General features: G+C 48.6%; 1 protein-coding gene across 1 annotated transcript; it reads left to right on the forward strand.

The window, feature by feature from the left end:
• Positions 1-1,816: 1,816 nt before the first annotated feature.
• Positions 1,817-10,774, forward strand: LOC122946330 (gastrula zinc finger protein XlCGF49.1-like). Its single transcript, XM_044305886.1, has 2 exons — positions 1,817-1,964; positions 6,544-10,774. The coding sequence occupies exon 2, from the start codon at positions 6,735-6,737 to the stop codon at positions 7,458-7,460; it is 726 nt and encodes a 241-aa protein (XP_044161821.1). The 5' UTR covers positions 1,817-1,964; positions 6,544-6,734; the 3' UTR covers positions 7,461-10,774.
• The last annotated feature ends 3,895 nt before the right edge of the window (positions 10,775-14,669 follow it).

Genomic DNA, 14,669 nt, shown 5'->3' on the forward strand with positions numbered 1-14,669 from the left:
ACTGCTTACACCGCGACCGTATCTCCTACACACTGCTTACACCGCGACCGTATCTCCTACACACCGCTTACACCGTGACCGTATCTCCTACACACCTCTTACACCGTGACCGTATCTCCTACACACCTCTTACACCGTGACCGTATCTCCTACACACCGCTTACACCGTGACCGTATCTCCTACACACCGCGACCGTATCTCCTACACACCGCTTACACCGTGACCGTATCTCCTACACACTGCTTACACCGTGACCGTATCTCCTACACACTGCTTACACCGTGACCGTATCTCCTACACACTGCTTACACCGTGACCGTATCACCTACACACCTCTTACACCGTGACCGTATCTCCTACACACCTCTTACACCGTGACCGTATCTCCTACACACCGTGACCGTATCTCCTACACACCGCTTACACCGTGACCGTGTCTCCTACACACCGCTTACACCGTGACCGTATCACCTACACACCGCTTACACCGTGACCGTATCTCCTACACACCGCGACCGTATCTCCTACACACCGCTTACACCGTGACCGTATCTCCTACACACTGCTTACACCGTGACCGTATCTCCTACACACTGCTTACACCGTGACCGTATCTCCTACACACTGCTTACACCGTGACCGTATCACCTACACACCTCTTACACCGTGACCGTATCTCCTACACACCTCTTACACCGTGACCGTATCTCCTACACACCGTGACCGTATCTCCTACACACCGCTTACACCGTGACCGTATCTCCTACACACCGCTTACACCGTGACCGTATCACCTACACACCGCTTACACCGTGACCGTATCTCCTACACACCGCTTACACTGTGACCGTATCTCCTACACACCGCTTACACTGTGACCGTATCTCCTACACACTGCTTACACCGTGACCGTATCTCCTACACACCGCTTACACCGTGACCGTATCTCCTACACACTGCTTACACTGTGACCGTATCTCCTACACACTGCTTACACTGTGACCGTATCTCCTACACACTGCTTACACTGTGACCGTATCTCCTACACACTGCTTACACCGTGACCGTATCTCCTACACACCGCGACCGTATCTCCTACACACTGCTTACACTGTGACCGTATCTCCTACACACTGCTTACACTGTGACCGTATCTCCTACACACTGCTTACACTGTGACCGTATCTCCTACACACTGCTTACACTGTGACCGTATCTCCTACACACTGCTTACACCGTGACCGTATCTCCTACACACTGCTTACACCGTGACCGTATCTCCTACACACCGCGACCGTATCTCCTACACACTGCTTACACTGTGACCGTATCTCCTACACACTGCTTACACTGTGACCGTATCTCCTACACACTGCTTACACCGTGACCGTATCTCCTACACACCGCTTACACCGTGACCGTATCTCCTACACACCGCGACCGTATCTCCTACACACCTCTTACACCGTGACCGTATCTCCTACACACTGCTTACACCGCGACCGTATCTCCTACACACCTCTTACACCGTGACCGTATCTCCTACACACCGCTTACACCGTGACCGTATCTCCTACACACCTCTTACACCGTGACCGTATCTCCTACACACCGTGACCGTATCTCCTACACACCGCTTACACCTACACACTGCTTACACCGCGACCGTATCTCCTACACACTGCTTACACCAGGGGAGCCACAGTAAAGCAGTACCTGCAGGCGCCGCAGCTAAGTTGCTAACTAAAGTCACACAGGGGCGGAGGCTGAGAGGCGAGCCCTGCGTGCACGGTGTGAGGAGGGGAGCGGCTTCAGGTCAGGAAGAGCAGTGAGCAGCTGTGTGCTCCTGACCGCCGGGTTTGGTTTCGAACTTGCGACTGACTCCTGCGAGTGCGACCCGACTGCTGCCTGCTGGACCGTGAGGACTGAGGAGCTCTGCTGTCTGCACACTGGTGATACTGAGGTGAGCGCGCGCAGTGCGGTCAAGTGTGAGTGACTGTCCCTGACCCAGAGCGGTGATAGCGGCGCGATAAACGTCTACGTCTGGGTTGCAGTGAATGCGCAGCCTCTGACTCTGAGCAGATGAGGAATGTCGGTAACCGCTCGCCTCCTCACACCCCTGAAAGGCAGAGGTTAGGGTCGACCCTGCAGAGCTCCAGGACCTGGCCATCTGGTAGTATAAAGGACCTTTGATGATGTCATGATCATGTGTGTGGGAGGAGTCAGCACTGCAATTGGTCAGAAGAACTGTCTGTATAAACTGCTGCAGTGTATGCAATGTGTGCAGCAGAACTGAGTGTGCAATGTGTGCAGCAGAGCTGTGTGTGCAATGTGTGCAGCAGAGCTGTGTGTGCAATGTGTGCAGCAGAGATGTGTGTGCAATGTGTGCAGCAGAGCTGTGTGTGCAATGTGTGCAGCAGAGCTGTGTGTGCAATGTGTGCAGCAGAGATGTGTGTGCAATGTGTGCAGCAGAGCTGTGTGTGCAGCAGAGCTGTGTGTGCAGCAGAGCTGAGTGTGCAATGTGTACAGCAGAGCTGTGTGTGCAATGTGTACAGCAGAGCTGTGTGTGCAATGTGTACAGCAGAGCTGTGTGTGCAATGTGTACAGCAGAGCTGTGTGTGCAATGTGTGCAGCAGAGCTGTGTGTGCAATGTGTACAGCAGAGCTGTGTGTGCAATGTGTACAGCAGAGCTGTGTGTGCAATGTGTACAGCAGAGCTGTGTGTGCAATGTGTACAGCAGAGCTGTGTGTGCAATGTGTACAGCAGAGCTGTGTGTAGGTAATGTATGCAGGCTGCAGCAGAGCTGTATATATAACGTGTACAGAGGAGCTGTGTGTGAATGTGCATGCAGCAGAGCTAAATGTGTAGAGCAGAGCTATGTGTGAATGTGCATGCAGCAGAGCTATATGTGTATTGTGTAGAGCAGGGCTGTGTGTGGGTAATGTATGCAGGCTGCAGCAGAGCTGTATATATAACGTGTACAGAGGAGCTGTGTGTGAATGTGCATGCAGCAGAGCTAAATGTGTAGAGCAGAGCTATGTGTGAATGTGCATGCAGCAGAGCTATATGTGTATTGTGTACAACAGAGCTGTGTGTGGGAAATGTGCATGCAGCAGAGCTATATGTAATGTGTAGAGCAGAGCTGTGTGAGAATGTGCGTGCAGCAGAGCTAGATATGTAATGTGTATAGTGAAGCTGTGTGTGTAGGTGCATGCAGCAAGACCTATACTGTATTACATTTACTCTTAAAAAAAGTAAAAAAAGAAAATATATATATTTTAAAAAATATATAAAAATGCAATTCAACCCTTTCCTAAAACTTCAAATAAAAACAAATATAAAAATGAACATAAAGGGTTTCACCACATGCGAAAACACCTGTACTGTAAAAATATTTATTCCATATAAACGGCAAGATGGAAGAAAACTGTTAAAGGGAGTCTGTCACCAGATTGTGACCTAATAGACCGCTTACATAGCGCTCTAGCATAGCAGTCTATGATTCTAATGGTACCTTTGATGTTTCCTTGTGAAGTTCTCCCAAGGCAAAAACTGACTTTTATTCATATGTAAATTAGGGCTCGTAAGTGCCCAGGGGCAGCGTGCACCTCGTTGGTGCCCAGGCTGTTCTGCCTCTTTTCGTCATATCCCCGCCCCAGCCTCTTCCTCTGCCCGCTCCGCTCTTCCTTTGCGTCCTCCTTCTCTGCAGCAAGATCCTGCGCCTGCGCTATCCATTGCTTGGCCGGGGCATGCGCACTGCGATGCCCATTGTGGGTGTCTCTGGTCCGCCTTCTCGCAGCTGTTTCTCGCCGTTGGCCGGCGCATGCGTAGTAGCTACTGCGATGCCGTGCCCACAATGGGCATCGCAGTGCGCATGCCCCAGCCAAGCAATGGATAGCGCAGGCGCGGGATCTCGCTGCAGAGAAGGAGGACGCAAAGGAAGAGCGGAGCGGGCAGAGGAAGAGGCTGGGGCGGGGATATGACGAAAAGAGGCAGAACAGCCTGGGCTCCAACGAGGTGAATGCCGCCCCTGGGCACTTGCGAGCCCTAATTTACATATGAATAAAAGTCCGTTTTTGCCTTGGGGCAACTTCAGAAGCAAACATCAAAGGTACCATTAGAATCATAGTACCTATGTAAGCGGTCTATAAGGTCACAATCTGGTGACAGACTCCCTTTAAAATGTCTGATTCTACGTTTTTTGGTCTCTTCACTTCCCACCCAAAAAATTTAACAAAAAGCCATACACACCCCAAAATAGTATCAATGAAAAGTACAGGTCGCCCGCAAAAAATGAGCCCTCACACAGCTCCATATACATAAAAATAAAAAGTTATGGCGGTCAGAATATAAAATGTATTGGTGAGATTTTAACTCGGCCAAGATGAACTCTTGCACCAGGGCCCATGAGCCTTTAGCTGCGCCGCTGGTCCCTGAGGTTGCTCCGGAGCCTGAACCACCTCCTTAGGCCCCTTTCACACGGGCGAGTATTCCGCGCGGATGCGATGCGTGAGTTGAACGCATTGCACCCGCACTGAATACCGACCCATTCATTTCTATGGGGCTGTTCACATGAGCGGTGATTTTCACGCATCACTAGTGATGTCGCGAACATAAAATTTTCAGTTTGCGAACGGCAAATGCGAATTTCCGCAAATGTTCGCGAACATGCGAACCACAATAAACATCAATAGGAAGGCGAATTTGAAAACCCACAGGGACTCTTTGTGGCCACAATAGTGATGGAAAAGTTGTTTCAAGGGGACTAACACCTGGACTGTGGCATGCCGGAGGGGGACCCATGGCAAAACTCCCATGGAATATTACGTAGTTGACGCAGAGTGTGGTAAGTTGAAATCGCAATGCGATTTATAGAACTTGAATTAATCGCATTGCGATTTCAACTTTCTCAAATCCGACAGTACATTCTAGCGTGGAGTCGTTCCCATGGTGATGGGGACGCTCCATGAGCACGGAAGTCGGCAGAAGTTCTGTTGAAATCGCAATGCGATTTCAACTTGGAGCTTCTGCCGACTTCCGTCCTGAGCCAAACGGATCCGTCCTGGCACACAATGTAAGTCAATGGGGACGGATCCGTTTCCACTGACACAATAGAAAACGGATCCGTCCTCTATTGACTTTCAATACTGTTCAAGACTGTTAAAGATAATACGAACGGATGCAGACAGTTGTATTATCTGAACGGATCCGTCCATGACGGATCCGCACAAAACGCGAGTGTGAAAGTAGCCTTACTTATTTAAATCGGTGAAAGGTGTCCGTCTGCCCGCATTGATGCCAGCTGTTTGGGCCAGGCTGGATTATACTGTATCTCAGGGATCAGCAGCCTCCGACACTCCACCTGTTCTGAAACTACAACTCCCAGAGTGCTCCTTTCACTTCTATACAAGTTACAATAACGCTGAGTACGTTTGCATGCTGGGAGTTGTTTGACAACAGCTGGAGTGCCGAAGGTTCCTGATCCTGCTGCGGGGCATTACCTTCTATATGTTGGCAGTGCGAGATCAGCCGTCCGAGTTTATTTAATTATATAAATCACACTTTTTTTGTGCCCACTTGAATTATTCTTTCATTTTTATTTTAATGCCGCTTTCAACTGACTTACTTTAAAGGGAACCCGTCATCAACTTTATGCTGATCTCACTGAGGGCAGCATAAAGCAGTGACAGAAATGCTGATGTCACCAGTGTCTCCCTCATAAGCTAAAAGTAAGTGGTTGCTGAGAACCAGCATCATAATCATTGCAGCCCAGGCCTGGAAAAGAGTCACATCTACCTGAGAAGAGTCCTGGTTATCTATAATCTCCTGCTCTCTCTGCCCATCTGCTGCTGATTGGCAGTTCTCTCCTAGAGAGAAAGGGAGAAAACTAGGTAGAAGACTGTCCGCCATCAGCAGGAGATTAGGAATAACCATGACTCTTCTCAGGTGTCCGTGACTCTTTTCCAGGCCCAGTCTGCAATGATTGTGATGTTGGTTCTCGGCAACAACTTACTTTTAACTTTTAAATGACAGACCACTGAAATCAGCTCACCTGTCTCTACTTTATGCTGCCGTTAGTATGGGTAGCATAACGTTGATGACAGGTTCCCTTTAAGGACTGCTCACTGCAGCTTTTTCTATTACTTGGGATCAGGTGTCCTCAAAATTCATTACAAAAAATACAAATTATGTGAACCTTTAGAAACTGACGAATTAGAAATAGACTTCAACCTCATGTGAGGACCGGGGCACAATAAGGGGTGGAGACCGGGGCACAAGAACGGTTGGGGGCTTATGGTTTGTAAGAATAATAATGCTGTGGGTTGTACAGTGTTAGATAAACATTTTGCTATCTTCTTAAATCAGCACCCCCTTCGGTCCACAGGTTGTGGTTGGTATTGCAGCTCATCCTCATTGACTTCTGTGGAGCTACAGTCCCGGACCCAACCCATGGACTGGAGCGGCACCGGTTCTGGAAGCGAAAATGTTTTTCTCATCTATTGAGAATTTATTTCCTGACTCTTACTTTATACTTTGTACAGGTGTAAACCCCAAGTCACAGGACAAGGTAGCAGCAGGGACTGCCAGGAATCTTCCAGCCGAAGTGGACCTCATACTTTAGACTTGAGAAGCCAGGTGGACCACTGGTAAGAAAGTCCCTAGACCTCAACCACCTAAGAAGCCAGACCCTAGGAGAATTGGAGTGATACTAGAATCCAGAGACACTACAGAAATGGATCTACAGAGGGATGAAAATATACAGAAGTTGGAGAACTGTAGAGAAGGGTTGGACCTCACCGACTGCTCAGAGGCTGAGAGCGATAGCTCTGAGGACTCATTATTTGAGGCAGGAGACTGTCCCGAGGATGATGGTGATTACGTCTGCTCCTTGTGTGGGAAGACATTCAAGCACTTCTGCCACTTAAACAGACACAAGAGAAGCCACTCCAAACGGAGCGTCTACAGATGCCGGGAATGTTCTAAAACTTTCCGTGATCAGAGAGATCTGGACATCCACCACAGATTCCACACCGGTGAGAAGCCCTTCAAGTGTTCAGAGTGCGAAAAGACCTTTGTCAGCCAGTCCCACCTCGCATCCCACAAGAGAACCCACACGGGAGTGAAGCCTTACACCTGCCCCGTGTGTCAGAGGAGTTTTACCCACTTGTCCAGCTTAAAGAGGCATGAACAGATCCACATCGGGGACAAGCCTCACAAGTGCCCCGAGTGCTCAAAAGCGTACACCCGGAGAACCCACCTGAAGCGCCACCTGATGATCCACACGGGTGAGAGACCCTATCAATGTGACCAGTGCGGGAGAACGTTCACTAGGAAATTCAATCTGAAATCGCACTCCAGAGTCCACACTAAGAAGAAGTCTAAGGGAGACCAAGAGGACCCCCAGTCTTCTGGCAGCACGGACGATTCTGAGGATTGGTCAACATGTGGCCCAAAATGAGCGTAGAGCAGGTCCACCTTGAATCATCCACTTTTGTCAAAAATGATGTGGCAGCCATGACCTGGGCTGCCTGCTTGTACTGTAAAAAATGGCATTAATTGTGCAGCCTAGACAGAAGATCGGTCTGGCTTGATGGTGTCCAAGGTGCCTCAGGTGAACTTCACCTGGTTGCTAAGGACACACTGCCTAGCAACCAGTCTTTTCTATAAGGTTGTCAGCCAGTTCGTAGTAACCAGTCCATCTCGGATTTATAAGTCGTAACAGAACAGATGACAGAAGAGGTTTGGAGGGCGGTTGTGTACCCTCAGTCCAGCGATCTCATTACAGGGACACCTCACCTTAGACCTTTTTTGACATTTCTATAGGTCACCATGTGCTTTAAACCCTTTAAGGCTGTGCTGGCTAACCTCCGTTACTCCAGCTGTGGTAAAACTACGGCTTCCAAGATGTACACTTTCTTGGCTGTTCTCAGAACTCCATAGAAATGAATGGGGCATGCTGGGAGTCGTAGTTTTACCACATCTGGAGTCCCAGAGGTTTGCCATCACTGCTTAAAGGGGTTTTGCAGGAATGATGAGTTTTTATCTAGTGCCAGCAGTCTGCCTTTCTAAACAGAAGATTCATACTTGCCCGCTCCCTAGTCCTCCTCTCTGTTCATGTTCTGTTTCCCCTGGCCAGAGGCAGCACGTCACCACTGAAGCCAGTCATTGGTTACAGCAAAACATGTGACCATGTCCACGCAATACGTACGTGAGGCTGCCATTTTTTAGACACTGTATAGGGTCGATGCAGTTGCTCCTCCCAAGGAAGCTTCCACCCCCCCGTATTGTACAGCTTGTGTCCCTATGGAGCCAAGCAGTCTTCACATCATTATGAGGGCAATGTGGTGAGTGGTCTGTCCTCGCCCCGCGTACTCCTGTACCTATAGAAACCATGCCTATAATCTCACACATGGCTCAGCTGATGTAGAACAGGTCAATACAGGTAGATAGGGAAAGCAGGGGTAGTCATCATTACTCCAATGGGGGGCTTGCATTACCCCTGTGACATGGGACAGCACCTGTATAAAAAAACTAAGTAGAATCTTAAAGGGGTTGTGCCAAGTTTAAAAGTTCTGTCCTATCCACAGGAAAGGGAATAACTATCTGATCGGTGGTGGACCTCCACACATCCTCAGGATAAGTGATCTTTAGGGGTCTGACCACTGTAAACCCCCCCACACACACACATTGATCATGGAGTAGTGGTCACACATGCACAGTAACCTTTCAAAGTCTTTAGGACAGACAGACGGGTCCCATATAGGCTGAATGGGGAGGTCATTCCCCATTCCAATGGAGGACACAGGCCTCCCGCCGTCAAGATTAGTGGTCAGACCCCCCTCGTTCAGACATTCATCACCTATTCTTTGGTTATGGGACAGTGAACATTGGGCGTATTACAGATCTGTAGCATAGGGCGCAGGGTTACGGGCACAGTCACGTACAGGACTGCGCCAAGCATTCTGAGTTAGGCGGAAGGTCAGGAGATGAGGAGGTCAGCGGCTGGACGTGACCTGACAGGGCAGGGTTTTTGGTGTTACAGACCCTATGTAGCATTGTTGGGGGGGGGGGGGATTTGGGGGTCCACGAGTTTCATCCCCATCAAAAACAGATGTAACCAATGGCACGGATCAAGTCCTCACAGCCTCTGTTTTCAGCTGGATCGCGTGTCCAGGTCTGGCCCTTCACAACTTTCTGGATAGCCAGGATCAATCACATGGTAATGCTCGGTAGTCAACCGGTGTGAATCATGTTTTAGGCAAGGCAGAAACTCTGTTCCTAAAAGAGCCCAACCCCCTGGTGACCTCCTATACCCCATCTCATCCCCTATGATTGATAACGCTCTGTGCCTCTCTGGGATCTTTTTACTACAAAATCACGGTGACAACTTTATCTCACTGTGATTTTGTAGTAAAAAGATCAGAGGGGCGCGGAGCGTTATCAATCATGTTACTGCTCCGGGTCTCTGCTGTCCGGAGCGGGGCTTGGCTCTCTTTCACGCTGCGGATGACACGCACGGCATCCACTCGTGTAAAACAGCACTTACTTTAGGATTGGGAAGTTTACTTAAAGGGGTTCTACACTTGTTTCTCACTGATGATTAGTGTTTGGGAGCAACATACGGCCGTCTGAATGAGCCCTAAGCCTAATAACAGGAGCCTCTTCTTGTTTTGTAAAGATCACTGGGGTCATTTATTAAGACCGGCATATTAGACACCGGATTTAATACCTCCAGCGCTGGCCTCTACGTAACTTAGGTGCATCCGAAATTAATTAATTAAATCGGCCGAGAAAGAACCACTCTAACAATTTGGGGGCTCGTCCGGGATGCCCAGCCCGTCCACGTGCCAGGACTGAACTAACAAGGAGTGCCCACGGTCCTAGGTAAGTGGGCCATTGACTCACAAGCTTTCCAGAACTGTGGGGGCTTCACAATCAGTCCACCGTGAGGGGTCCGGGTATCATTCAGGTAGGTTTTGATTATTTGCTTATTGCTTTTATTGAAATTTTTGCTATACTGTGTTTGGCTTTGCTTGACTTCTGTATGAGGACATGAATCTCGGTTTGTCGTTCTGTGTCCTGTGAAAAGTTTACTCTGATCGGGGGGTGAGTGAAGTGGCTGCTCTTGGCAACAGGAGAAGTCCATGTGAGTCGGGGAAAAAGGGCTCCTGCGGTTCTCAATGGTCAACCCGAAAGAGGACATTGAGTCAGGGGTCAGTTTGTATTATTGCCCTTTTCTTTCCTTTTTGTTCCATATCTGCTGCTAAAATCTTTGCTGTACTAAGTTAAATCTGGAAGCTTGGCCGAGATCCGGACGCTGCAGCTGCTTTTGAAACAAGCAGAACACTTATGTTTCTGTGAAATACTGACTTGTTATTTCATAATACAGGATATAGCACTCTGTTACTTTAAGGCTACTTTCACACTCGCGTTTGGTGTGGATCCGTCATGGTTCTGCACAGACGGATCCGTCTGCATCCGTTCAGAACGGATCCATTTGTATTATCTTTAACATAGCCAAGACGGATCCGTCTTGAACACCATGGGAGTTTTTGACTTAGGCCTCTTTCACACGGGCGTCATGTTTTTGGCCCGAATAAGATGCGGGTGCGTTGCGGGAAAATGCGCAAAACATCGTAATGCGTTTTACATACGCGTGAGAAAAATCGGCATGTTTGGTACCCAGACCCGAACCCGGACTTCTTCACAGAAGTTCGGGTTTGGGATCGGTGTTGTGTAGATTTTATTATTTTCCCTTATAACATGGTTATAAGGGAAAATAATAGCATTCTTAATACAGAATGCATAGTACAATAGCGCTGGAGGGGTTAAAAATAAAATAAAACAAATTTAACTCACCTTAATCCACTTGTTCGCGCAGCCGGCATCTCTTCTGTCTTCATCTTTGCTGTGCAGTAGGAATAGGACCTTTGATGACGTCACTGCGCTCATCACGTGGTCCGTCACATGATCCATCACCATGGTAAAATATCATGTGATGGACCATGTGATGACCGCAGTGACGTCACCACAGGTCCTTTTCCTGTACACAGCAAAGATGAAGACAGAAGAGATGCCGGGCTGCGCGAACAAGTGGATTATGGGGAGTTAAATTATTATAATTTTTTTTTTAACCCCTCCAGCCCTATTGTACTATGCATTCTGTATTAAGAATGCTATTATTTTCCCTTATAACCATGTTATAAGGGAAAATAATAAAGATTGGGTCCCCATCCCGATCGTCTCCTAGCAACCGTGCGTGAAAATCGCACCGCATCCGCACTTGCTTGCCGGATGCTTGCAATTTTCACGCAGCCCCATTCACTACTTTGGGGCTTGCGTTGCATGCTGGGATTTTCACGCAACGCACAAGTGATGTGTGAAAATCACCGCTCATGTGCACAGCCCCATGGAAATGAATGGGTCCGGGTTCAGTGCGGGTGCAATGCGTTCACCTTGCGCATTGCACCCGCGCGGAAATCTCGCCCGCGTGAAAAGGGCCTTATTGTTCAGAAATATCTCATGTAGATTGTGAAATGCATCTTGTGATCCTGTGTTCTTGAAATTCTAGGAAATGTTATTGTTTGAAGGACCAGATGACCGGAATGTGTCCAAGCCAACGGTGGGAATCTGACCTTCCAGTCTTGTCAGATTGATCTATTACCTCGTTCTATAACTGTTCTTATCGCCCTGAACCTCCTTGTAACTCCTATAATGAAAAGTGTATAAAATAAAGACTTTTTGGGTCGGTCCGATCAGATCTCCTCGGACATATCAATCTCCTGTATGTCTGCGATTTTTTGGCTGATTTAATTAATTAATTTCTGCCTGAACAAAGAACCGCTCTAACAATACATTTCAAGTTCGGTCGCATTCCATGCTGCAGTATTTTTTACGGTCAAATACCGTACAAGGGACGGAACGGAAGACATCCTGATGCGTCCTGAACGGATTCCTTTCCGTTCAGAAAGCATTAGGACAAAACTGATGCATTTTTTTTTTCCCCGGTATTGAGACCCATTACCGGATTTCTATACTGGAAAAGAATAATGCTAGTGTTAAAGTACCCGAAAACAGGCGTTGAAAATGATAAATGAGACGGGTCTGCTGACGTCCGCCCACGTCATGCCGACTTTCTTAGACCTGGCGGAAAGTGGGAAATACCGTAATCGCTGATTCGGCCACAAATCCCCTTTGTGACCGAATCTGTGACAGATATATACACCAAAAAATGAGTTATCTACAAACTACAGGTTCCTATGGTCCATTTGGCTGCTGTAAAGCATATCTCTGAATTGTGTTAACAGCAGCTCAGGCAAGATGGCCGCCCACAAAAAAATAATCTACCATCAGAAAATAAAAACACATTGGAAATTCAGTATCTGGTTTTCATTAGTAATATAGATCAGAATAAGGGGCTGCATAGCCTCCATTGACTTCTATGGTACCAGTATGGAGACCGATAGCATCAGCCTCCTAAACATGGCCACGAGATATCTGTGGCACAAATAAGTGAGGAATGAGAAGTGTACTGACAGGCAGCAGGCTCCAGCCTTGGACAGGACACGCCGCCTGTAGTTGCAGTTTTTGCTGGTGCTCAGGACCTCAGCGCAGGGTCGTTCCAGAGAAGTCGTTCCAATAAGGAGAAAACTACTGAGAGATTCCAGGATCAAACTGAACGTTACACAATTCTGGAAAACAGAGAAGCTATGCTGGTGGCAGGGGCCATCCTGTGCACCCACCTCACCCTATAGGGAGGGTTAAAGGGCACCTTACTGCTGCAGTGTCCGAATCGCAAACCTCAGTCGTTTTAAAGAGGTTGTCTCATCACAGACGATGGGGGCATATCATTAGGATATGCCCCTATTGTCTGATAGGTGCAGGTCCCCTGCTGGGACCCACACCTATGTCCTAAAAGAAGCCCCAAAAGTGGTGGAGAGCACATGCGCAGCCGCCCTCCTTTCAGTTCTATGGGGCCGCTGAAAATAGCCTAGCGCTGGCTCAGCTATTTCCATCGGGCCTATAGAAGTGAATGGGAGCGGTGGACGGTCATGCGCAGTGTGCTCCCATTCACTTCCATGGGGAGAGTCCTCCAGCCACCACTTTGCAGGGCTCCGTTCCCGATATAGGTGCGCCTCCCAGCGGTGGAACCCGCACCTATAAGACAATGGGGGCATATCCTAGCCATATTCCCCCATTGTCTCAGGTGAGAATACACCTTTAAAGGGGTTGTCCGGCTTCAGAGCTGAACCCAGACATACCCTTATTTTCACCCAGGCAGCCCCCTCTGAGGCTAGCATCTGAGCATCTCATGCACCGATGCGCTCTCTTGCCCTGCGCTAAATCGCGCAGGGCACGGGCTCTTTTGTTTATCATAACACACTGCCGGGCGGAAGCTTCCGCCCGGCAGTGTGCTCGGTGACGTCACCGGCTCTGATGGGCGGGCTTTAGCGCTGCCCTAGCCGTTTTACTAGCTAGGGCAGCACTAAATCCCACCCATCAGTGCCGTGACTTTACCAGGCTTTCTGGCAGCCCCATGGAGAGCCCGGTACGTCACCGAAACTCCAAAAAATGTCTCTGCCCTGCGCGATTTAGCGCAGGGCAAAGGAGAGCATCGAAGTCAGGGGGGCTGCCGGGGTGAAAATGGAGGTATGTACGGGTTCAGCTCTAAACCCGGACAACCCTTTTAGGTCCAACCCATTCTCAAAAATATCCAGAAATGTCCCTTTTTACAGATGTAAGCGTACAGTCCACCCCATCTGTGAACAGTAGGGACTGTCCTACAAAAATCAGGACTGTATGTTATAATGAATCGGAAATGACCCTACTGAGTCTAATGCAGATGATAGTTATTCTGGAGCTCCATTGGGAGCCGCCGTACCTCAGCAAAAGTGCCCCCAAACAGCCACAGTGCCATGTCCTCAGCCGCCCCGTGCTGCCAGTGTACCAAAAACAGCGCTAATGCCATCCCACCACAGTCCCCGTGTCTTTTTACAGCCACTAAGCCTCTTTAGGGCTCATGCACACGACCGTAGGCAGAACAGCCCGGAAACCGTCCGTATGTGTTCCGCATTTTGTGGAACGGAATGTCTAACCCCCACCTCTAATTGAAGTTTTCTTTATGAGCGCTCGGAGATCGGACACAGACACACTTGCTGAATCAAATTCTCTCTAATTTATTCCATACAAGTATACATCTTTATAACACTACAGGTAATCGCAGACAAATCTGGCCCACCACCAAAGGGGTGGAAAGCGAAACTAGTGACCTGATTCGTTATTCATAAAAGGCAATACTTCCGCACCATAATAACAGAATTCTAATAATTAAAAAGTTTCTGCAACCTCTTATCTCAAAATGAGCATTCCCCAGCAGTACATCCCGAACTCAGAAGGAACATAACTCTGATTAGGGAGTGAGGGAGCTGCTTACCTTGGCCTTGTAGCTGGAACACATTTTAACTATATACATGGAGACGTCCCGACCTCCTGCCAGCTGGTTCATACATTTTCCACATATGCACAAGATGGAGGACATGTTTATACAAAATGGATTCTCATCCCTCACACCCCCTATCAAAGTGTCCTATCCTTGTCCATGTAGTTTTGCAGGTGCAACGGAACGGACATACGGAAGCGGTCAGCACACGGAGTGCTGTCTACATAT

The sequence above is a fragment of the Bufo gargarizans genome, chromosome 9, assembly GCF_014858855.1.
Source record: "Bufo gargarizans isolate SCDJY-AF-19 chromosome 9, ASM1485885v1, whole genome shotgun sequence".
Lineage (NCBI taxonomy): Eukaryota > Metazoa > Chordata > Amphibia > Anura > Bufonidae > Bufo > Bufo gargarizans.

Excerpts from the sequence above, each read along its gene's own strand:
- LOC122946330 (XM_044305886.1), top strand. The coding sequence starts at position 6,735 with ATGGATCTACAGAGGGATGAAAATATACAGAAGTTGGAGAACTGTAGA.